This window comes from Daucus carota, chromosome 1 (assembly GCF_001625215.2).
Source record: "Daucus carota subsp. sativus chromosome 1, DH1 v3.0, whole genome shotgun sequence".
Lineage (NCBI taxonomy): Eukaryota > Viridiplantae > Streptophyta > Magnoliopsida > Apiales > Apiaceae > Daucus > Daucus carota.
The window spans coordinates 40,665,849-40,689,431 of record NC_030381.2 but is presented as its reverse complement, the minus strand read 5'-3'; the positions used below and the strand labels follow the sequence as shown (position 1 = coordinate 40,689,431).

General features: G+C 33.2%; 2 protein-coding genes across 2 annotated transcripts; both read right to left on the bottom strand.

The window, feature by feature from the left end:
* Window positions 1-637: 637 nt before the first annotated feature.
* On the bottom strand, window positions 638-13,947 carry LOC108207383 (histidine kinase 5). Its single transcript, XM_017377837.2, has 13 exons — window positions 13,808-13,947; window positions 12,231-13,146; window positions 11,845-11,901; window positions 11,399-11,626; window positions 11,019-11,112; window positions 10,720-10,926; window positions 10,491-10,621; window positions 8,916-8,965; window positions 8,199-8,560; window positions 5,754-5,857; window positions 2,879-3,697; window positions 1,947-2,126; window positions 638-941 (listed from the first exon to the last, which is right to left on the bottom strand). Exons 2-13 carry the CDS (start codon window positions 12,954-12,956, stop codon window positions 810-812), a joined length of 3,090 nt encoding a protein of 1,029 aa, XP_017233326.1. The 5' UTR covers window positions 12,957-13,146; window positions 13,808-13,947; the 3' UTR covers window positions 638-809.
* Window positions 13,948-17,922: 3,975 nt separating this feature from the next.
* Window positions 17,923-22,539, bottom strand: LOC108198544 (histidine kinase 5). The gene is made up of 8 exons (XM_017366301.2): window positions 22,426-22,539; window positions 21,111-21,856; window positions 20,435-20,491; window positions 20,001-20,228; window positions 19,050-19,143; window positions 18,760-18,963; window positions 18,454-18,578; window positions 17,923-18,296 (listed from the first exon to the last, which is right to left on the bottom strand). Exons 2-8 carry the CDS (start codon window positions 21,828-21,830, stop codon window positions 18,213-18,215), a joined length of 1,512 nt encoding a protein of 503 aa, XP_017221790.1. The 5' UTR covers window positions 21,831-21,856; window positions 22,426-22,539; the 3' UTR covers window positions 17,923-18,212.
* Window positions 22,540-23,583: the final 1,044 nt, after the last annotated feature.

Here is a 23,583-nt window from a genome sequence, read left to right as displayed (position 1 = left end):
AAATAATGTGCTGAATCGCTGGGTTATAAACTCAAAACGGAAGTAACTTATCCATTATGCTCTCCTAGAGTTCAGTGACAAATAAGCTGAATGACAAATAAGCTGAATGGCTGATGCGGTCAGCAGATTATTCATTAAGCATTACTCAGAAGTAAACAAATGGGCCCTTAAAGCCACTCCTATTCAGCAAGCATACCGCAGCTCAAACCAGTCAGCAGCCACGTTCACATCTAACAGAGAAAATTGCGATTCCGTTAGAATGGACCAGCTTTCTGGTCGACTCTAACGGCTTGATACTAGATTCACTTTTGCAACCAACCAGTGATTTGATACATTTGGCCGCAGCAGAGTGATGATTTTGATAATATTACCGTTACCCAACTGCTCTTACAGAAGGCAAATCACATAGAGAAGATTCCACATTTGATTTTGGTTTGTGTATTTATTTAAGATTCCACATTGATAGAGCTGTGAGCCTCTTACAAGGTTCGGATGGCGACCCTGAGAAAGCTCAAATGCTCATGTTAGCTCATGATCTGCAGAGAGCTAGTTCATGCTACCACATGCTCTACAGCCAAAGTCGGTTGTAAATGACGAGCCATTGTCACATCATGACTCGAAACAAGTCATCGATAAATGGTCAATATCTCCACCAGTTTCATCAGAATAAACGAAAACTAGGTTAACTCTTTACCTACATCTATGAGAAGGAACTTGTAGAAACTAATAGGCTGAGGGGAATATGATACATGAATTACAAAACTTTCCTATAACAATCATATCTATACAGATACATTTCATTTGGTAATTTACAAGGACGGTGGTAAATATTCTTGAAAACATTGTCTTAGATTATTAAGTGTGACAGGTTTTGATACAAATGAGTCCATACCATTTGCGTAACACTCATCTGCACTCTCTGATAATGCATTTGCTGTCATCTGCAATAATATCAACATCTGCTGTTAGTCATGGTATTCATAGAAAAGGATTTATATTTTCTCGTAGTCGATGATAATGCATGAAGCAATTAGTGCTGATAATGAAAATGCAAGGCCTACTTAACAGAGTACAACTATTTAAGTATATTGTATACATAAGAATATTAAAGACTCAGGCTAACTTCTTTTTCATCACCCTCTCTTTTGGATTTGCAGCAACTATTATTACAATCGTAAAAGCTCTTCATCTCTAGGCTTAACAAGTATAAAAACTGTTTAATATTTTATGCAGTAGTATTCTTGTACCTAGGAGACAAATTACCAAGTAACCAACAAGCATGAAGCATCTTGTATAACATAACAGCGTAGCTGTAAGCGTGACGTCCCAAAACATGGGGAATAAATTAGAAATTAAGTTTCTAGACAAATTGGCTGGAAAAATAGCTGAGAACTATTCACTAGACTGTACCTTTTTATATTTGTAAAAATAGATACAAATTGAATAAAGAAGATGTGTGCCACTGCTTCTTCATTGAGTATTCTGCTGTTCACTTTTGTGTTAAGCTCATTCAGAATACTGAGGTGGCAATCTTGTGAAGCTAATATCCCAATGCCAAAAAAGGTTGATTGATAATTATTAAATGGTAACTACACCTAGAAGTTTTGTTTGGAGGCCGTGAGCATTGCATGTGGTGAGGAAGAACATGTCAGATAATCAATAGCGGGAAGATTCCCTAAAGGTACTTCCCTTCATATTGGAAAATGACATAGTAAAATATACAGTTTTTTGTTGAATCTGGTTAAATCTGAAAGAAAGTCTATTCAGATGTTATGCTTGTAGTCTAATGCAGTCCATATTGGTGAACTATAGTCTTAACTCTTAATGTATAATTAGAATGCATTTTGCGCACACAGGACAGGAGATAACACAAGGAAATGGATGGCATTTGACAGGAAAAAAACTTAATGCACTTATTACTGGGAAATGAAAGGTTCAGTTCTTACTGCAATGATAGGAATTCTCTTTCTGGAAGACAAAGATTGTTGTCCATTCGTAATTGAATTTGAATGTGAAACATCAAATTCCACCCCTGCCTTAATTGCTGCTTCCCAGTTGCCTGTTTCTTCGAAGGAACGGATCAGTCTTGTGGCCTCAAGGCCATCCATAAGTGGCATGTACAAATCCTACATAGTTTCATGAATTAGAACATATCTCACCCCTCCAACAAATGTAAAATAATAAAAGCATATGCCATTATAAATATGTGCGCGCACACATATATGAAAAATCCTTTAGATATTTCTGTTATAGTCATAATAATAAGAAAGCCGAAAATCCTGTATGTTATCCTGATACGAACTACATAATAGTAACAATCACTGCGACATTTATATTACTTTTAAATGCTTAAAAAGAAAACATATTGGTAATTACAATTCTATTATCTTTGAGAATTGCCACAAATCACTTGTTACTTGTGCACACTAATCTATAATTAACTTTAGAACAGAAGTATCGTTTCAATTTATGTATTTACTGCCTCCTTATGATAGGGTTCACGATGTAAGCATGAGTATGATTTATAAGAAATATGCGTCCTAAATCTTAACCAGCCATCACTTCTAGACAAACCAACAGCATATGCAAAACAGTTTTCAACTAATGGTGAGATCCTTATGCAAGTGACAATGGCGTACACATGCTGCAAATGACGGGCTCTACTCTATCTGTTCTTTTGCTAAATAATGTATCTGTATAATCTTAAAAAGATATTAATCAATAACAAATTAAATATGAATTTAACTTAAGGAAGCAGGAAACCATATATATAAATATATACATATACATATATATATATATATGTATATGTATATGTATATGTATATATATGTATACACACACACACACACACACACAAGAGTTCATAAAGAATTACCATAAAAACGATATCAAAGTGACTGCTATGAATTGCCCGCACTGCTTCGACTCCATTGTTAACAACAACTATTTCATGACCCAGCTGTTTCATCATCGAACGTGCAACCATCACATTAATTTTGCTATCTTCTACGAGAAGGATTTTAGGTTTTGATGTTGTTTTGGGAATGTCTCTGCTGTCATTGGAAGTGCATTCAGAACTCCTCTCTGACTTCGTTTGCATCTGACACATTTCCCGGGGATCACTTATCTTTGTCATATCAAGATCACCTTTGCGTCTTTGGGAGGAAGAGCACGTATTTATACTAGAGATCTTAAGTTGACTATTTTCGTCGTCATGTTTTATCTGTTCATTAACAATAGAATTTTTATTATTGCACTCAGGACTATACATTAAAGAACTTTCTGGCTCTGGTGATGTCTCAGTAACATCAACCTCCGAACATGCATCTTCTATTAAACATATCTCCTTTGGCGTGTTGTTACCGGAGGGGAACGAAGAAGAATCTTGGGGATACGCAGTACGTGTATGTATTGCACCAAGCCCAAAACCATTAGGTCTTAAAGTTTGACTTCTGCCGGGGCCACTAGCAGAAAATATAGGTCCCAAAGTTCTAGGCTGGAACTTAAAGAAACCAGAATTTGCATCATCATCATTCATATCATTTGCTGCATCATGCCCCATCATGTCTTGAAGTTCATCAGGATCATCTGAACAATCGTACATGGTTGAAACTTTATAAGGTAGTATGAATGTAAAGATAGATCCCTGATGCTCTTTGCTTGAGACAGTAAGTTGCCCACCCATTAGTTCAACCTGTAATGTATACTCACATTAATATCCAAAAATATGTGACTCTGAAACTACGTTAAATATCTGTTAGAATTTACAAAAAAAAGAAAGACTTTTTCTTTTTCATTACATCACCACTAATTTAGCACAAAAGTAGAAAGAAGTAAACAAGCATAATAGAAGAAATACATGCGGTACACATCAAAACGATGAACCTGATTTTTCTGATGAAAGCTTTTAAGATTTATACAAACAAAAGTACCAAAGCAACTACTTATTACTAAGATCATTTCAACATGTAGAGGCACATAGAACTAGCTCAGACTTTTGTTATTCTTCAGTTGAGGATATAGAATCTATTTTAAGGCATTTTCTCATACCAGCTATACTCTTCAAAACAGTTTGAAGTTGTGACAGATACATATTAGAAAAAGGGTCTGGGGTCAACCACTTAATTAACTCACATAAAACATGAATAATATATGCTACTGGACTTTTTTGCAAAAAGCTACCTTTGCATTTCCATATGCACTATATTTTCAAAAACATATTTGATTATGATATAAAAAAAAGTATACGTAATAAAAATGGATATGTCAAGTGTTATTTTCAACTTCATTAAAATTTAAATTAATTTTATTAAAATATGATCAATATGATTGTAAATATTATAACATCTAATTTCGATTTTGAGGTAATTTTCTAACATACAAATAGAAAGTAATTCAAGTGATTATGTGTTGATATTTTTGTGTTGGATGATAATTTATTTCACATATTTTGTATTATAAATTACATCTACTTGTAATTTACTTTTAAAAAAAGAATTTAAGTTCTTCTTCCATATTTATATAACTGGTCATCAAATGAAACATAAAAAAAAAAATATATAGAAAATTCCTAAATATTTGTAATATATTTTCTCTTTTTTGAATTTTTATTTTCAAATATTAAGTTTTTATTTCCCACATATTTCATTAGGGGTACGGGTCCCTGGCATATAAATGTCAGGGACTGTTTAGGTAGCCCACAGTTTCTGGCTTGTTGGATAAATATCCAGCGGCCAGGATTATATTAAAATTTTAATATGTCCACCGCTTTTTTATCGCTGAACGAGGATATTCCCATGCAGTGCTTTTTAAGCGCTGCATGGGAATATCCCCGTCTAGCGGTAAAAAAGCACTGGACATGTTAAAGTTTTAATTAATCCTCGCCGCTGGATGAATATTCAGCGGCCCAAAACCTGTGGGTTACTTAACTCCTCCACAGCCATTAATGGCTGTGGACCGCTACCCATTTCATTAGATGATAAACTATAAAAAAAATAAAAATTAAATCCTTCATCCGGTTTGGTCCGTGAATGCATGTCATGGTCATCCCAAAATTTAAAGGATCACCTAAAAGGCTAAAAAAGAGACATTTTTTAAAAAATATTTCTGTAAAAACATGTGTATATATATTAATTTATAGGTATATGTAGATTTGATGATATATTTATAGTTTTATACATATTTTTTATATGAATATAAAATTGTATAGTTTAGTTATTTTAATGGAACACTTTTGTACAAATTACATATTTACTTTTCAAATATATATTATTATTTATCACAGTAAAATCTTCATGTAAACTACTTTTTTTTATTAAAAATATATCTCTAATTCACATGAAATTAATTGTAAGATTGAGTTGGGTCTAAAAACATCAAATAATACAAATTTATTTGATAAAAAACAATTATGTGGTAAAACAAAAAATATAATATGTATAGAACCAAAAAAAGAACAAAAATGTCTTTTTTATTCAGTTATATATGTAGATTTAAAAGTTTTAATGAGTAAACCTCATATTGTTGAATAATTTTTGAGACAATTTGTTTAAAACAATCCAAATGATGTAATTGATTAGTAAAAGAATACTTTGACAGACATTTTTTATTACTAACATTTTTTGTTATACATGTATTAATTAATGTTCATGAAGCTCATTACGGTATCTCAGGCCCCACAGTTGAACACTATTAAAAACAAGTAGAAAGAAACAGATATACAGAAAATGAAAAACACTTGAGAAAATTACCAGCTGTTTGCATATAGCGAGACCAAGTCCTGTCCCACCATACTTCCGAGCAGTGTCTGCACCGGCTTGCATGTATTTGTTGAACAAGGTTGGTAAAGCCTTTTCTGTGACATTTAAGTGGTTATTGGATCAATGCATAATAAGAAACCAAAATTTATTGAATAGAACTTGGCAAATTTGATTAACTAAGATCTATCAAATAATTAGAAAAGACATTCTCCACCACCAAAGTTTAGTGAAGTGAATACTTAGAGCATTTCCACTAAAGGTTGTCAAAATAGTTGCCAAACTGATTACATATATTAGTTTTTATTTTATCTCTCCTCCATATCACTTTTGGGCCTTTGGCAACTTTTTTGCAAAATAAACTCCGATAGTTGGCAACTATAAAAGTTGCCAATATGGTCCCCTACATAAATATTGTATACTTTTTTCAGTTACATAAATGGTCAGGGTGAAATATGATTTTTGGATAATAGTTTGTTTTTAGCTAAATGAGGAAGTTGCCAAGTTTTGGCAACCTTGAGAGGCAACCTCTTGGCAACCATAGAGTTTCAATAGGTAAGCATTGGCAACCTCTTCGCAACCCCTAATGGAGTTGCTCTCATGTTGTGTTTGGCTGAGATGAATGTAATGGAATGAGTGAAAATAAAAGGAAATAATAGAGGGTAGAAGAAGGAAGGACTTGATAAAAATTGAGTGGATGCAAATTTTGTATGATGAAGTTTGGATAGAAAATAGGTATGACAAAGAATGGAGGATTCCTTTACAGAGTGAAGGGTTTGAGATCTAGTTAAGGATGATACGAATGGAATGGTGGAAGGAAATGAAATTACTAAACATTCAACTAAATCAAAGTTCAAATTTTATTCCATTCCCTCCATTTTCATTCACCCCAACCAAACACAACATTAAGGTAAAACAGTCAAGTTAATCATAGTAAGAGAGTCGCATGATGGTTTGTCACAGTTCACCGCATCTGTTCATACATTTCTTGTGTCCAAACTCCAATATTTCAACTCAAGTTGCAGTCTACCTTTCTCTTTTGTTCATCAACAAGTAGCTGGTTTTAATCGGCTAAACATCAAAATGTCTAGCTCAAGACATCCAGTATATCACAGCTTATACTCACTAGCATATTTCTCAGACAGTACGTGTCACTTTAATTTCCTACTATGTGTTATTTTCATATTTCATGCCACGGAAGCCATCTTGACAACATGGTTTGAGATTATTCATCTTGCAGATATGTTGCCTCCTCAAAAATTTTCACTGCTAAATTATAAACTAATGATAATCTCATAGTCCTCGCTTATAATTTACCAATTCTAAAAGTCCTTATTCCATTTAATAAATCCAAAACCTAAACGTGAGGCATTAAGTGGAAAGCTTAAATGGATCACATGTCTTTACACTCCCCTCATCTGAAAGGACATTCCTAATGAGCTTAAATGGATCATATATCTTAATACTCCCCCTCATTTGAGCCTGTTTTTAGCAATGATAACCAGTATCCTATATTTGGCACAATAAGCAACCTAAATGTCTCGAATTTAGTATTTGAGAATATTATTGCTGTTGAGTGCTTTAGGTTAGGAATTCCCCCACATTTATCAAGTGGCACTTTGCCCCTCAGAGCAATGTGGGATAATCCAACAATCTCCCCATCCACAAATCAGGTCTCAGAAGCAACCAAAACCAGCTACACCCCTTAGGTGCATTGTCAGCCTGATGAGATACATGGAACCGCTGCTTTGATACAACAGTGCTTATAACCAACTCTCTCTCAAAGCCTAGGGTATTAGGACGGTTTAATAAAATCACATATCTTAGCACTCAACATAATCCTATTAAGTTCCAGCAGTCTCTCCCAACTGAAGCTATCTAATTAATGTATTTTTCACTGTATAATTCAAAGAGCTTTCTTGTTACGAACCTCATGCCCACTCATGATTAATCATGAGCATCAAGATACTCACAGTGGAATGCCAGACCAGTGATACTGGATCTAATATGTGTATATGGTGGCAGTGGCAGCGCCACATAAGGGCACCCGGGGACACGTGTTCCCATAAGCTATTCAAGAAAAGTTATTTCTTCTGCTGGTCCCACATATATGCCCCCAGTATATTTCATATTCATGTGAATTTTCCTTCTAAACCAACTCTATATAAGTATGTGGGTTGAAAAAAAAAATGGCCCCTACTAGATTTGGAGCCTGGCTCTGCCACTATATGGTGGCAAAAAACACTTAAGAAAATTTACACCAATATTCTAGATGGTGAGTTATGCCACTTATTGTGTGCAGAACATATATTATATTTTTACAGAATTGAGCAAATAAGTATAAGGACAAACAAAACTATGTGATAATCACCATCTAGTACATACGCAATTGAGCATGTAGTGGATTACATAAAAAGCTAAGAAACCAGCAAGTAGTACCTGGTATTCCAATCCCAGTGTCATGTACATCACATCGTATCCACACTGTTGTTTCATGAGGAAGGTATTCCTCTCTATCTCCATTTGTTGAAGTTCCATTTTCTAACGAGGTCCTGGTTTCGTCATTGTGTGCACGACATTGGCAAGGAACTTCCCCTTGTTTCTGTCCATCAAAGTCTTTCTGATCGCATCTACACTTGGACGTTGATTGGATATTGTGATCATGACTTCCTTTTACTGGAGCACTTTGCTCTTCTTTATATTTAATATTGGGAGAGTCTCCTTGCTTACAAGCACATGGATCGGTTACAACATAAAGCTTTATCCCAACCTTTCCTTCATGAGTGAACTTGATAGCATTACTGTGAAGAAATGCAGTGCTTAGAGCAGTCGGAAGTAGTCATTATTTGATAGAGAAAATTTTAAGTAATAATGTTGTAAAAATTAAGCAATTTGTATGCAATGCAGTTTAGAAAGTCCTTGAATGAGTTCCTTCTAGAAATTATTCAGGCTAAAATATCAGCATAATCGATTTCATCATCTGCAAATGATTCCTAACTTCTACATCCATGTAGAGATTAATTTAAATTACATCAAATTTAATAAGGAAGTACAGATAGCAGAACCACAATGTAAATTTACTTAAAGAAACATATATACTTAACAACACAATATGACATATAAAAAAGTGACTCCAGAGAACTTAATGTGCAGTACCTGATCAAGTTGGTGAGAATTTGACGAATCCGTAGAACATCTCCAATGACCTGAAATTGATGCAAACACTTCAAATGTATTTTCCAAACACTGTATATTACTCAAAACGAAAGGGCATTCAAAGTAGAAGTTACACACTAGTATTATTTATAAGAATATGAGAAACATATGTCTTTCGAAATAATAGAATGTTTCACTATCCTGGAAATATAATTCAGTAGTCCTCCATAACAAAAGAAGATCATATCAAATTTAGAAATATACGCAGATTGCAGACAGTCTGACTTACATTTAACATATAAATTTGAAGAAAAGAAAACATTTTATGCATTACTTTATTCAATGATTAACACTCTAAGGTATACTTACTGCAAAAGTTATAAACAATCATATAAAATGCTCTTACTAATGTTCGGGGTCAATAAATTTTAAAATTCACCCTAACAAAGTAGTTCATTTTCATCCATCAAATGAAGCAAACATGTAGGTTTTAACTGTTCATAGACTGTCATCTGAGGGTATTCATGAATATACTTCATAACAAATTCAAGTACAAGTAAAGATGCATTCAAAAATTATGAGATTATGTGAAACTTAACCAGTGTCAGTGTTGAACTAAAATAACACAGGTGATAAATAAACGTTAATGTTGTGTTTGGTTGGGGAGGATGGAATGAGTAAACATAAAAGAAAATATTAGGAGGGAAGTTTTGATAAAAAATATATGAGAGAGTGCAAATTGTTATGATGAGTTTTGAGATGAAATTGGCTATAGGAATTAGTGGGAGTTTTTCTTAAATTGGGGGTATGACTTCTAGTATAGGGTGTAAGGAATGGAATGGGGGAAGGAATGAAATTTTTGAACAATTTTCCATAATATAGTTTAAATTTCATTCCATTCCTTCCACATTCATTCACCCCAACCAAACACCACATAAGAGTTGTGAGTAGTGAAATATGTGTATCACTTTAACTAAATTACTATTATTTCTTATTAATAAACAGTTTTTTTGTTTGAACATTGTATGTAAGCGAACTGAGGGAGAGCTTGAGAATGACGACTAAAAAAGTTTGATATATGACTTACTTAAATATTAGACATCTAGAGCTTTTTAAACGTATAAGAGACCAAACTCATTCCTCTCCAAGGGTTACTCACAGTCTAACACTTAAATATATGGGTCGCAAGGACTGTTTTTTAATGTAAAGAACAGCCCTGTACCACAGAAGAAACAACATAATGAACTTATAATCCCTTGTTTTTTAAAATATGACTCCCTCCTTCAGAGATTAAATGTCATACATACACTTTCTCAACGTTACAAATCAACGGTACTTAACATTAGACTATGATACCAAATGTCAATAAGATTTGTTAAGTGTTAATTTAGAAGCAAAAAATTGATGTTCCCAGTTGGCGATAAAAACAATGATCAAGTGATATCACCCTCAACCCAAGATGATAAATTGTCCAATGGGGTGTGTAAACTAGAAAGAAAATGTTCTGGATTGAGTTTTTAGTTGTCTCTATTGTAAATAACTGTTATCAGTAATAAGATACACTAAAGCTCTCACCTCCACAGGAACATCGTCAGTTATATGCCCTTCTAATGTTAATATCTTCTGTAATGATGCTGCAGCTGTCTGGAGTACATGCTTTACTACCTCTCTTGGCCTGAATTTGGTAGCTTCCAGCCTCATAACTCCTAATTATATATTACAGAAATGTATATTAATAAATGCAGGTAGGATAAATCCTAGTTTTGAGTGATAACACCATCAAGAGAAGTATCTAGCTCCAAACCTGATTCAACCTTGGAAAGGTCAAGGATGTCATTAATCAATTGTAGGACCAAATCTCCAGAAGATAACATGACACTCAAAAGTTGTCGTTGCTCCTTGTCAAGTTTTGATGTTGAAAGGATCTCAGCCATACTTACCACACCTGCTAGTGGAGATCTTATCTCATGTGACATAGTTGCAAGCATTTGTTTTGCTCGCATAGTTTCCTCTGCAGGAAGATGGATAGGATAGATGAATAACTTCTTCTCAGAAGAAACAGGTCTAATCAAAACTTCAACTATATAGCTAGAGAAGGCGAACCTGTAATATGGATTGATTTGTTAAGTTCAGTCTCCTTGGCCTTTTGTACTGCTATCTCCTCTCGAAGTTGTGCCACCCTCTCTCTTTTTCTAACCTAAGATCACAATCATGGTATGTCATGAGACAGGTGAAGGTGTGGCGTAGGTATGCCATCATATAGTAAACATAGCTTGGGATGTGGACTCCAGAGAAAAAGGAAGGAAATTAAAAATGGATGATTTTTCTTTAATCGAATCATTAATAAATTGTATCAACAATATGGTGAGTAGATGTAGGCAATTTTTTATTAAGAATCAATATTGAGGGAGCACCACAATTTTTTATTAAGAATCAATATTGAGGGAGCACCACAATTGAATGCATTATAAAAGTAAACTGACCTGATCCGTAACATCCATTCCCATATAATTTACACCAATAGTCTCTCCAGCTTTGCTGAACACAGGTTCTACATATATTAAAAATGTCTTTGACCCAAACAGTTCTGTCTCGAATGTGATTTCTCTTTTTGCAGCTACTCCACGCTCCAATACTTCTCGTTTAAAGTCTTGAGACTCTTTGACTCCACCTCCAGCAAAAATTTCAACATCGGTTTTTCCTATAATTTCCTGAAAAATCAGTGTATTTGAGGAAAGCCTGCGTCAATTCTTGAGCTAGAGCTTTAAAATTTCAATAATGGTGCAGAACTATAATCAACGATGAACTTTCATCCAAGATTAGGATTTAGGAATAATATTTATTCTGAATCCATGCACTAGAATTAACTTTATGACACATACATGTGTGTATATTGATATCAGATTAAGCTAAAAGAACTGATAGTTACCTCTTCTCCTAAACTTGGAAAATGATTATAGATAAAGCGGTAGCGCAACTCATTATCCTGTAAAACAGAACATAATCAATAAAATTGCAAACACTTGGCTTCGTACCAGTGGTAGTAATTTAATTTTACAATGAGACAGAACTAAATCCAAGGTTAAATATATGGCAAAGAAACTCGTGTCCGTTTGCTTTTCCAGTGATGGGCCACCACAGAAACTTAATTTTCACACACCCAAGCCTCCGCTGGAGCTGGAGTCTGGACCACAATGCACAGGATTTTGCTTTTCTTATTGGTGTAGTTACTTAGCACTATTGATATACAGTTTTCCTGTAGTATTATTTATCATATGAGAACTGAAATTTTAAACATATTTCAACTTATGTTACCTGATGACCAATGACTACAGGTGCATTTTGAAGAACAAAATGCAAATAATTATCTGCTCTTCTCAAGACTTGGGACAACTCTTCCACTGGGGATGACTGCCTTTCTAGACTTTGTATGCTCTCCTGCAACTTCTCCAGCGCTATTTGCTCTCTCTGCATGCTTGCCTCCAACAATTTCTCCAGATGAATAGCTCGCTGCTTCCAAAATATGATAGTGTCATACTCTGCCTCTATTTCTGGTCTTTGATCATGAACTACAACATCATTTTTTCTCCGAGGAACTTCTTGCCAGATATCATAGACCTCATCCAATACAGACACAGGACGCTTATTGCCACCATATTTATGTTCTTCAAATCGGTGCTCTTCTATCATTTCTAATTTTTTAAGCTCAACTTTCTTCTGCTGCTTACTAAGGCTATCAAGCTCTTCTCTCAGAAGCCGGACGGCATTAGCCTGTTTATACTCCCAGCTTTTTACAAGATTGGACAACTGTGATGAACCCTTTTCACTATAGGTTGTGAGATCAACAAGACGATTAAAATCAACTGCAGCAGGCTCCTCCTTGGACTTAACCCCCTCCAACATATCATGATCTGCTCCTGGCTTCTCTAAATTAAACATTTTCCCTTCTTCATTAATATCTTCCGGCCACATGGAAGATAGGACTTCCATGTCCATTTCTTCACTGTGTTCATTCTCCATTTCGCAATCCATATCCACCATAAAAAAGTTGAACGTAGTTCTTATGTAACGATTAGGGTGAAAATTAAACAGCTACCACAATTGCTTCTTCCGCTAAATATGCACATCTGACCAAGTGGAGTTGAAATGATGTTCCAAAATCAGTTCCCAGCACTTCAATAAAAGTGCTCGCTTCACTCTCCCGACAAAGAGTTCCAAATCAAGTGAAAGCCTTCAAAAGAAAATAGAAGTAGTTCATATAACACTCGATATTAGTAACCGAAAATTGTAAATCAAGTAACAAAATTGTGTCACCAAATTACAGATATCAGCAGTGCATATAGGATAATGGTGCGTACAAAATTACAGAGTCCAGCAATTTCTGTCCTATGGATGTGAAATGCATTAAAATTGGTGATCATAGAAGAATCGTCTGTTATTCAATTCTATTTGATATAACTATTAAAAACAATAGCTATATAACAATTTGATCCTTACGAGTGCAGCAAATATATGAAAAAGAAACATATATATATTCTGATTACTGTGATAAGCAGTCCAATCTTATATCCTGTTCAAGGCCTACAATCTTTTCAGAGGCCCTGACATATTAAATCAACTGCAACTTCAAAACCTCCCAACTAACAACAAGATAATGGAATAAATAAATGAAATTAAACAAGCCCTACCATTACCAAGTATCAAATGAACAGTCTAGGAAAAACAGTTTTTAGGAACCAAAAAATCAAGCACAACAGCTAAAACTCAAAATTGTCAATAACATCAAGACCTCCCAAGTGTTGACTGTTTCAAATGAAATAATCAACCAAAGATGCATTGCTGATGAAGAAATGATGAAAATAAACCAAAAATAATAATTAAAAAAAACCCACCTTAAAGTAAAGTTGAGGCAGCAAATTGCAACAAGAAGAATGAAGAATCTGAGGAAAAGGCAACAAGGGCAGGCAGTATTTTCACTGTAGATCTAAAAGAATGAGAAAGTAAATGATCCTAAGGGTCAATGAATAAAAATAATAGAGAGGGGTTAAGCATAAGCAGCAGCCATGTGACAAGAGAAAAAAAATGTGGGAGAAACTCAAGAAGCCATGTGCAATGGAGCTGAAAAATATTACTCAATGCGTGGCTTTTCTTGTCTTAAAAAAACCCAAATATATTTATTCATCTGCCAGCTACAAACACAAACATCTGGTGTGCATCGGACTATAATACTATTATATTGTTGTGTGTGTTTCAGTGTTGTTGTTAATGTTCTTGGACGGTCGTCTCGTCGCTCTTGTTCATCACAGTCTTACACAATAATCATCACTTACTCTTTTCTCGTTGGATATATAATTGGGAGAAATAAATAAGACGTAGTTTGTATAATGCAAATGGGGTAGTAGCTGCCATCATGCCACTACTGGAATCATTTTTTATTGATGACTACAATAATATGTGGGAAGAGGAGGGTAATTATGTGGAAATAGAGAGAGAGTTGAGAGGAGACAAGGAGCAGGGAATTTAAAATGAAGGGAAACAAATGAGGCTGCTCCCCGCCCTTTTCCGAGGTTTACGTATTGCCAGGGCCCGTGATGTATACGCTCTACTACTCTACTCCTAGTCCATGTCCTAAAACTTATGTAACTCTTTTTAAATTAAACTGAAAAATATTTGTTTATCAGAAATTGATTTATAGTCAGTCCGACTTAATGTGATAATAAATTGGGAGTTTAAAAATGTCTATTTGGATAATTTTGATTTATTAATGACTTATGAGTTTTTAAATATATTATAAAAATAATAAAATTGATTTATGGATAATCTTTATCTAAAATAAAGTTAAAAAAAAATTAGCTCACTCAAAAAATACCTTAAACTAACTCCTGGCTTTAAGTTAATTTTTGTCTTATTTCCGAATTTAAGCTCTTATTAAACAAATAGACACTTTCCAGTTTAAAGTCAGAAATAACTTAAAACCTAGATCTTAACCTCAGGCAAACAAGCTCTTAAAACAAGAAGTTAGTTAAAAGTATTTTTCCCATAAAATAATGCTTAAAATTTTTTTGATAAAAATTACTTATAAAACATAAATCATTTATAAATCACTTTTATTTTTTATTATTAGAGTAAAGTTCTATGGAGACCACTTTTTTTGGAGACCGTGGAGACCACTTATGTTCTGCAAGTAAAATATTGCATAAAAATATTGCAAAACACATAATTTTGCAAATCAAATACATTATTTTGTGAAGTAAGCTTTATAAATATCACCAATTTATTAAAATTATTGAAGAACATCTATGTTCAGCAAATTGAACAAATGTTCTGCAAACTAAACATATTTCACAGGATAAAATATTTTATAATATTCTGCATGCAAAACATACATGATATTCAAGATTTTATATGATATAATGATCTTTGTACAACATGATTTGCAAAATTATGAGTTTTGCAATGTTTTTATGCATATTTTACTTGCAGAACATAAACGGTCTCCACGGTCTCCAAAAAAAGTGGTCTCCACAGAACTTAACTCTTTATTATTATATTTTTCATAATTATTAATAAATATAAAATTATTCAAACATATATATTAAACTCTACCTTGTCACAAAAGTCAAACAAGGTCTAGTCTCCCATCTTCACCGATATTTTTGGTCTTGATGATACTTACGCTCGCACTAGGGCAAGGGAAGGAGGGGGTTTTTTAGTAGGAAACAAGTTCTGTTTCAATCGTGCATATGGATTTCTAGTGACATGGTATCATCTATTTACATTTTTTTTTCTTCTGTAGCTAATATACATTATTATTGTTTATTGCGAAAAGCTACGTTTTTTTTTCTCGGTTATCTTGTTGTGATCATGAATGATACAAATATGCCCCAGTCAAGGTACAATTAAAATTTAAACCATTTAAATCATCAATAATGATCACCATAAAATTACTAAATTTTCATAAAGAATAATTATCATGCAAGAGATTTGAACATTTATGTTTTAGTTACTTTAGTGTCTAACTAAAGATCCTCCTTTGCTTGAGATTTCTTTTTCCCCTTATAAAATAAATACACACACTTTTAGAAATAATTTATTTTTGGATATATTTTCCTTTATAACTTGTATAATGTATACTCTCTTCGTCCCATTGATTGGTATACATATGAAGAGTGGCACGGAGGTTAAGAACAAGTGTAATTTAGTGAAAAAATAAGAAAAATGGGTGAAGTGGTAGGAATCATTAATATTTAATATGTAAAATGAGTATAGTGTGAGTGAAATGGTAAGACCTACTAATATTTAATGTATAAGAGCAAGTCCAATAGATGTGCTAAATCAAGTCTTAAATCCAAAAATAGGGAATATGGGATAAAATTGCACTCCAACACTATGCTAGTGATGTGCTAAATCACTAGCACAAGCTTCCCCTTCCCTATTTTTAGAATATGCTAGCCACTCCTAAACTATTTTTATCATTAAAATATTCATTTCTCTCTCTTCTCCACATCATTTCCCTCTCTCCTCCACACAAAAGTTGTTTAAATTTAATATTATTATAATAATAGGGAATGAATATAGGGAGTACTATTGGAGCTCATGTGCTAAATCTTGTGCTAAATCACTAAGACATATTATTTTATAATATTTTTAGGGAACCCCTTAGCATAGTGTTGGACTTGCTCTAAAGTGGGTGTAGTGGAAGAAGGTAGTGCGTGTTGTTAAATTTTTATATTATAAAAATTATTGTTTTTGGTATGTAAGAAAACTGTATACAATCCGGTGGGACTGAGGGAGTATAATTTTTATATATGAACTTATTTTCTTCTTGTTTTGTTTGTGTCTTTAAGATCTTTGATAGACATTTTTATGAATTTTTTTTTCCTCAGGTCTTAAAATATTATTATCAAGACATCCAGAGATATCTTGCATGTCTTTCGATTAGATGATAATATTTTTTTGGATGAAGAAAATTCCTTGTAGTGGTTATTGTATCTCGACTCATCTACGAAATGTAACTCACACAAAAAAAAACTACTTATGCTCTTCAGCTATTGCATGTTCGTTTACTCTGCTCAAATTTTAAACCCTTCCGCATTTTATTTTTCTTTTTATTTTCAGCATGGAATGACGCTTTCCGAGTTTCCGTCTGTCATGCGAACCTCTAAACACATCAGCATCATTTCTTAGCATATGCTCTCAGCGTCGCAAATCCTTTTATCTTATTTGATTTTTTTAATATAATTGATCAAATTTAATTATTTTATATTTTTTATTCTTTTATAATTTACGCAGTTTGGAAATTTTATATTTATATAGATGAAATGTACTTTATAGTGGTATTAATTCTAAGTACATCTTTATTTATATTTTTATATGTAATATTTGATCAACTTGACAAAAAAAAGTCAAATAAAATAAAAGATTTTGGAACGGAGGATGTATATTTTATAAGAGTATATTGCACTTTGTAACCCCAGATTTTGACTCATCAACAAATTCAGACCCCACATTTTGAAACGTGGTAGTTTGTAACCCCAAGTTTCAATTACCTTTCAGTTTGTAAACCTGACTCACAAATCTGAACCGTTAACTTTAACTGTTTGAAAGGTAACCGTGTGTATATTAATTTCCAACGGCAACTTTACCCATGTGACCTCTTAAAGTTTGTGTATTATATTTTTGAAATTATTTTCGAACACACACAACGATGTAAATAAATTTCAAATATTTTTTAAAATATGTATTTAGATTTAGAATTTAGAATTTTATTTTTTCACATAAACGATGTAGCTTATTTTAAAATTTAAAATAAATACATATTTTAATAATTATTTTAAAATTTTAAAAATATAACAAGTATAGCCGGTACACGTTACATTATCAATATTTTCTATTATTTTATCTGACCATGTTCAAGATGCTCAAAGTCAAAATTGAGGGAAGCGTTAAAATTAATTCAGATCTATGCATGAATTCGAGTTGAATCAACTCTGACGATAATGCTACAAACATTGGTTTGGTACTTGGACAACAAATCATATTGATAACCAATCCATTCAGCAATTACAAATTAGATAAGTTTACCAACTGCAATCCTGTAAATACCATAACCGATTAACCGTCCACTGAAGTTATGTTGTTTCTTTATCCCAAACCATGACTGAAGTTGATATTTAATAATACAAAAAAGTACAAGTTATTTCATCTTGTTTCTTCATTAGATCCACAGAGAAGTTCTAGGTACTAGTATTAATCAAAGAGTGAGCATCCCGAATTTTCATTTTAACATTCCTCTTTCTATGGTTTTGTTTCCTCGGCTGAAACCACTTCCACAGTAACTACCCCACCGCCTCTAACAAGAGCAGCACCACCAACCGCCACCTGCATTTGGGTTCATTCTGATGAGATGGCCATAACTAAAGTATACATTATAACAGAAAATGATAGTTTGTAGACAAATTATACAATTAGACATATAACAGACAATTTTTTTTATGGACATTATTATAAATGGACTGGAATCGAATAAATCCCTCACCCCTACAGGAACATCGCCAATTACACATTCTTCTAGTTTTAACATCTTCTGTAATGATGCTTCATCAATCTGGAGTCCTTCTACCTCTCGTGGCCTGGAACTGGAAGCTTCCAAGCTCATAACTCCTAGAAAAAAAATCAAAGAAATGATTTTAGGAAGATCTAGGTGAGATAAGTCCTGGTATACCAGCTGTTATGTTCAGTAAAGTGCTATATAAGGGGGTAATATTTATTAGGATTCTAAATTTGAATCAATATAAAGAATCCTTTAGTAATAAACTGTTGCAAGAAGGATTAAGCTTCAAACCTGATTGAGCCTTGGGAAGCTCAGGGATTGCACTAATTAATTGTTGGACCAAATCTCCAGAAGATAAAATGGCTCCTAATAGTTGTTGTTGCTCCTTGTCAAGTTTTGTTGTTGAAAGGTTCTTAGCCATACTAACGAGATCTGTTAGTGGAGATCTCATCTCATGAGATATAGTTGTGAGAAATTGTTCTTGCACAATTTTCTCTGCAAGAGATTAGATACACATAAATGAGAAGTAACTCGATAGGTAGTGTAATTAAAACTCCAGTACTTAGTTATAGTGGACAAACCTGTTATATGCATTGTTTTGTTAAATTCTGTCTCCTTGGCCTTTTGTACGGCTATCTCCTCTTTAAGTTGTGCCATCTTCTCCCATTTTCTAACCTAGGATCACAAACATTATATGTCATGACACGGGAGAGGGTGTGGTGGAAGTATGTCATATCACGCACAGAGTTTGTGTTTATATAGATTCTACTTAAATATTCCTTTCATCTGCAGAAGATATATTCTAAATTGTTTGCAAGCCGTTAACTTTGTCTATAATTTGAAGCTACAAACTAAAAGACAGGTCAGGGAGTCGGGCATATAATAGATAAGAAGACATTGTCCTTTTTATCAAATTTCACACTCCTGTGTTTGCCGATCAAATTACAAATTCTTAAATTACATCCTAGTACAGAATCTGAGTTCTAGAAAAAAATGCCGATGCAGATATAACCTGAAATACTAAAAGTATACCAAAATATGTGTGTCTATCTAAGGATATTTATAATTTTTATCACTTATTTATAATCTTGGCAATATCTAGTTTAATTTCGGGTGATACAAAAATGTAACCTCTTTCAGTGTATTATAGGCCCGTGGAAATGAATCTGAAAGTGATTGAATATACACCAATAACTTGAGGGTTATAAATACATGTAACACACTTGGTAAAATTTGAAAAATTGATGTCTAAAGTACAAATTAGATCTACAATGATTTTATAATATGATATAAATCCAGACGCACAAAAAACATGAAAAGGTGAATGACTCTTAAAGGGTGTTATAATCATAAACTAGCCTAGGTTTTGCATTTTCTTCAGTTCAAAATGTTTTTTAGGAACAATTCATTGATTTATTGACAGAACAAAGAGAGTTTTAAAGTCTTTAGACATGGGATATTTGCACACAAATATTATTTGTTATCGAATTTAAGACATCAAACAATCGAACAACTGACAGGAAAGAGCTTACCTGATCAGTTATATCCATTCCAATATAGTTCACACCAATAGTTTCACCAGCCTTGCTGAATACAGGTTCTACATACATCAAAAATGTCTTTGACCCAAAGAGTTCTGTCTCAAATGTGATTTCCTTTTTCGCAGCTAGCTCTCGCTCCAGTACTTCTTGTTTAAATTCTTGGAACTCTTTGACACCACCGCCAGTGAAAATCTCAGTATCAGTTTTTCCTATAATATCCTGAAAATACAGCGTTTAAGGAAGGTTGTGCCACGTTCTAGATATAAACTTCAAAGTCATGATAACCATTCAGAACCAACAATTCATAATACCAAATTTGTATTTACAATTTGGAATGTTATTCAAATCAAATCCATACACTAAAATAGAAGAGTTTTAGGATAAGTATCATATTAAGCCAAAAAGATAACTGGTTGTTATGTTACCTCTTCTCTTAAACCTGGAAAATAGTTGTAGCAGAAACGGTACCGCAACTTATTATCCTGTAAAACAACACATTATTATAATATTACTACTAGGCAAAAAAAAATTAAGGATAAGATTACAAACAATGAGCTTCACTAAACAATAAACACCAACAACGAACTCAACATACAGAACCACAGATGAAGATGATGAAGAAGCAGCAGTACTAAAGATAAAGCTTTCGCAAGATACCAAGTATTGAAATCAAGGTTAATCTCTTTAGATGACAAAATTTCAATTATTCTCTTCTCCAATTTAGTAGCCTTTTCATTTCAGTACAACTGGTACTCATAAGATATCACATATATACATGTTAATTTTGATGTAGCAGGTTTATTTCCCCTTCTCTGAGCACCCTCCACCACCCTGCATCCCCTCCTCTCCCTTCCCATTATACACATCCCTTATTTTTTTTTTAATTTTTTAGCTTCATGTAAATTACTGGAGGTAAGCATCTAAAATACATATGATAACTACATATTAAAAAATCGACTATTAACCTGTTAAACTTTAAAATCACTAATGCATACCCCAGTCTGTTAAACAGACAAAATAGAAGCAAAGATTGAAAATATTGCCAGGATGAATAGGAAGGAGAACTGATAGTAACAATTGCAAAAGAAAATCAAAACTTACTTGATGTCCAATGATCACAGGTGCATTTTGCAGAACAAAATGAAAATAATTATCTGCTCTTCTCAGGACTTGAGATAATTCTTCCACCGGTGATGACTGCCTCTCTAAATTTTGGATGCTCTCCTGCAACTTTTCCAGTGCTATCTTCTCTCTTTGCATGCTTGCCTCTAATAATGTTTCAAGATGAATAGCTTGCTGCCTCCAAAAATTGACTGTGTCATACTCAGGCTCTAATTCAGGTCTTTGATCATGGATTACAACATTCTTTCTCCTCTGAGAAACTTCTTTCTGAATATCATGTACCTTATCTAATATAGAGGATGGACGCTCATCGCTGCCATAATTATACTCTTCTGATCGATGTTCTTTTATCATTCCTAATTTCTCGAACTCTGCTTTCTTCTGCTGCTTACTAAGGGAATCAAGCTCCTCTCTCAGAAGCCGTACAGCATTAGCCTGTTTATACTCCCAGCTTTTGATAAGGTTGGCCAGTTGTGAGGAGCCCTTCTCACTATTACTAGTAAGCTCAAGAAGATGATTAAAATCAACTGCAGCAGGCTCCACATTAAGCTTAACCCCCTCAAACATATCTTCATCTGCATCTGGCTTGTTCGAGTTAAACTGCATCCCTTCACCATTAATAATTTCAGGCCACGCTGAAGATAGGACTTCCATATTCATTTCTTCAATGTGATCATTCTCCTCCAACTTGGTATCCATAAAAGTGTTCACACTCCTCTTTTTCCCTACATAGAGTTTCTACTTAGGTGAATGCCTTAAAAAGAATATAGGAAATAATTCAAATTATACTCTGCAATATAATGAAATTTGAATATTAAGTTTCGAAACTGTGCGAAGTGTTAGCAGGTTTAGCATTCCTATAAGAACTGATTACTAGGCCATATGTTACCTGAACTCTTCATTCTGCCTCGAATATCCGTGTCGGACACTCAACACTCGGACATGGATACACTCCGGCACTTTATGCCAAAAAATGTAAAAACTTCAAATTATTGCCAAGTCCGACATTTGGACATGTCTAAATATTGTACACTTTTAGCCGAGTCCAGGTAACATAGTTACTATCTTATAAAGAGTTGGTATCATAGCAGAGAAATGTGTGATCTCACTGACATATAACAATGTCTATTAACAATATGACCCTAGAAGTGCAGAAAATTCTTTAAATGCAGGTTATCACAAAAACTAAGGTGAAGTAGTGAGATAAGAAAAACATACATGCAGTGACAATCGGAATTTTTATGAAACTAAAGGAACTTGAGATAGTTAAATTGACAAACTAATACAAACCAACCTTGAACTGAATGCAGGTAGACAATTCCTGTAAGAACTGTGAAGAATCTGAGGAAAAAAATGATAGAGGAGTTGCTTTCTTTTAACTGAAGATCCAAAGAGAATCGGAATAAACAATGACTGCTGCTGGGGTCAATGTATATAACATATTATATAAGTTGGTGAGGAAGCCCAACATGGGGAAACAATAAAAAATATTACAAGCCACGTGCATCGGAGCTGTGAATCGATCTGGAATATCTGGGTTAATATCACCGTCGAAAATATACTATCCAAATGTTGAGGTGAAAATCAAATTCGGATAAAAAAAATTCATCATTTTATGATATTCAAAAAAAATCCATGAGCATTTGAATATCATTAGATTTTAATGGATTTTAAACAATCCCAATTGAATACATTCAAATTTTAATGGATTCTAAACAATCTCAATTGAATACTAGTATCAAATTTTGTAGCATAATTTAAAATCTCAATTGAATACCTCAAGATTTTAATGGATTTCGAACAATCCCAATCGGATACCCTCGGATTTTATGAATGAAAAAAATGTTTTAAAATCTCAATCCAATACACTAGTGTGAAAGTTTTGATCGAGTATAGTGATGAAATAGAGTATTAAACCCTTTAAAAACTTAACAAAGTGGCCTACTTGAAAATGTTGAATGGTACAATTAATTGATTGAAAACTTTTTTTGACTTGTAAAACCAACCAAAAGTTTTAGTCCAGCAGTGACGATACGGAATATTAACCCCTTATAATTATAATGACGTCAATAATATAAAATAAACCCAAATTACCGTGTAGGATGACTATTTTTTAGGAGTCTCACCGTAATCATTTATAATCTACTAAGGTAATATTTTAATATATAAAACAAGATTTAAAAAATGAAATATGATATATATCTATCGTATTCTATTCTTAATTTTATTTAAAGTGCATTTTTAAAATTGTATACTTTTGCGATCACATTTAAATAATCTATATTATTTCACAGTTTTTTCTAATAGGATACACATATTTTGAAAGAAAACTATCAATATATGGATACATATAAAGTTATGAATATCCGGTATCTTAATTATATAATTTTAACTGAATAAAAGAATAAAAGTAACTTAGAGAGATGTATACGTCTCAGCCAATCCGACTTTA

Coding starts and splice junctions, on each gene's coding strand:
- LOC108207383 (XM_017377837.2), bottom strand. CDS start 12,956: ATGGTGGATATGGATTGCGAAATGGAGAATGAACACAGTGAAGAAATG. Junction 11,627..11,844: donor TTCCAAGTTTAGGAGAAGAG/GTAACTATCAGT, acceptor CTGATTTTTCAG/GAAATTATAGGAAAAACCGA. Junction 10,622..10,719: donor CCTTTCCAAGGTTGAATCAG/GTTTGGAGCTAG, acceptor ATATATAATTAG/GAGTTATGAGGCTGGAAGCT.
- LOC108198544 (XM_017366301.2), bottom strand. CDS start 21,830: ATGGATACCAAGTTGGAGGAGAATGATCACATTGAAGAAATGAATATG. Junction 19,144..20,000: donor GAATGGATATAACTGATCAG/GTAAGCTCTTTC, acceptor TTGTGATCCTAG/GTTAGAAAATGGGAGAAGAT. Junction 18,964..19,049: donor CAAAACAATGCATATAACAG/GTTTGTCCACTA, acceptor AATCTCTTGCAG/AGAAAATTGTGCAAGAACAA.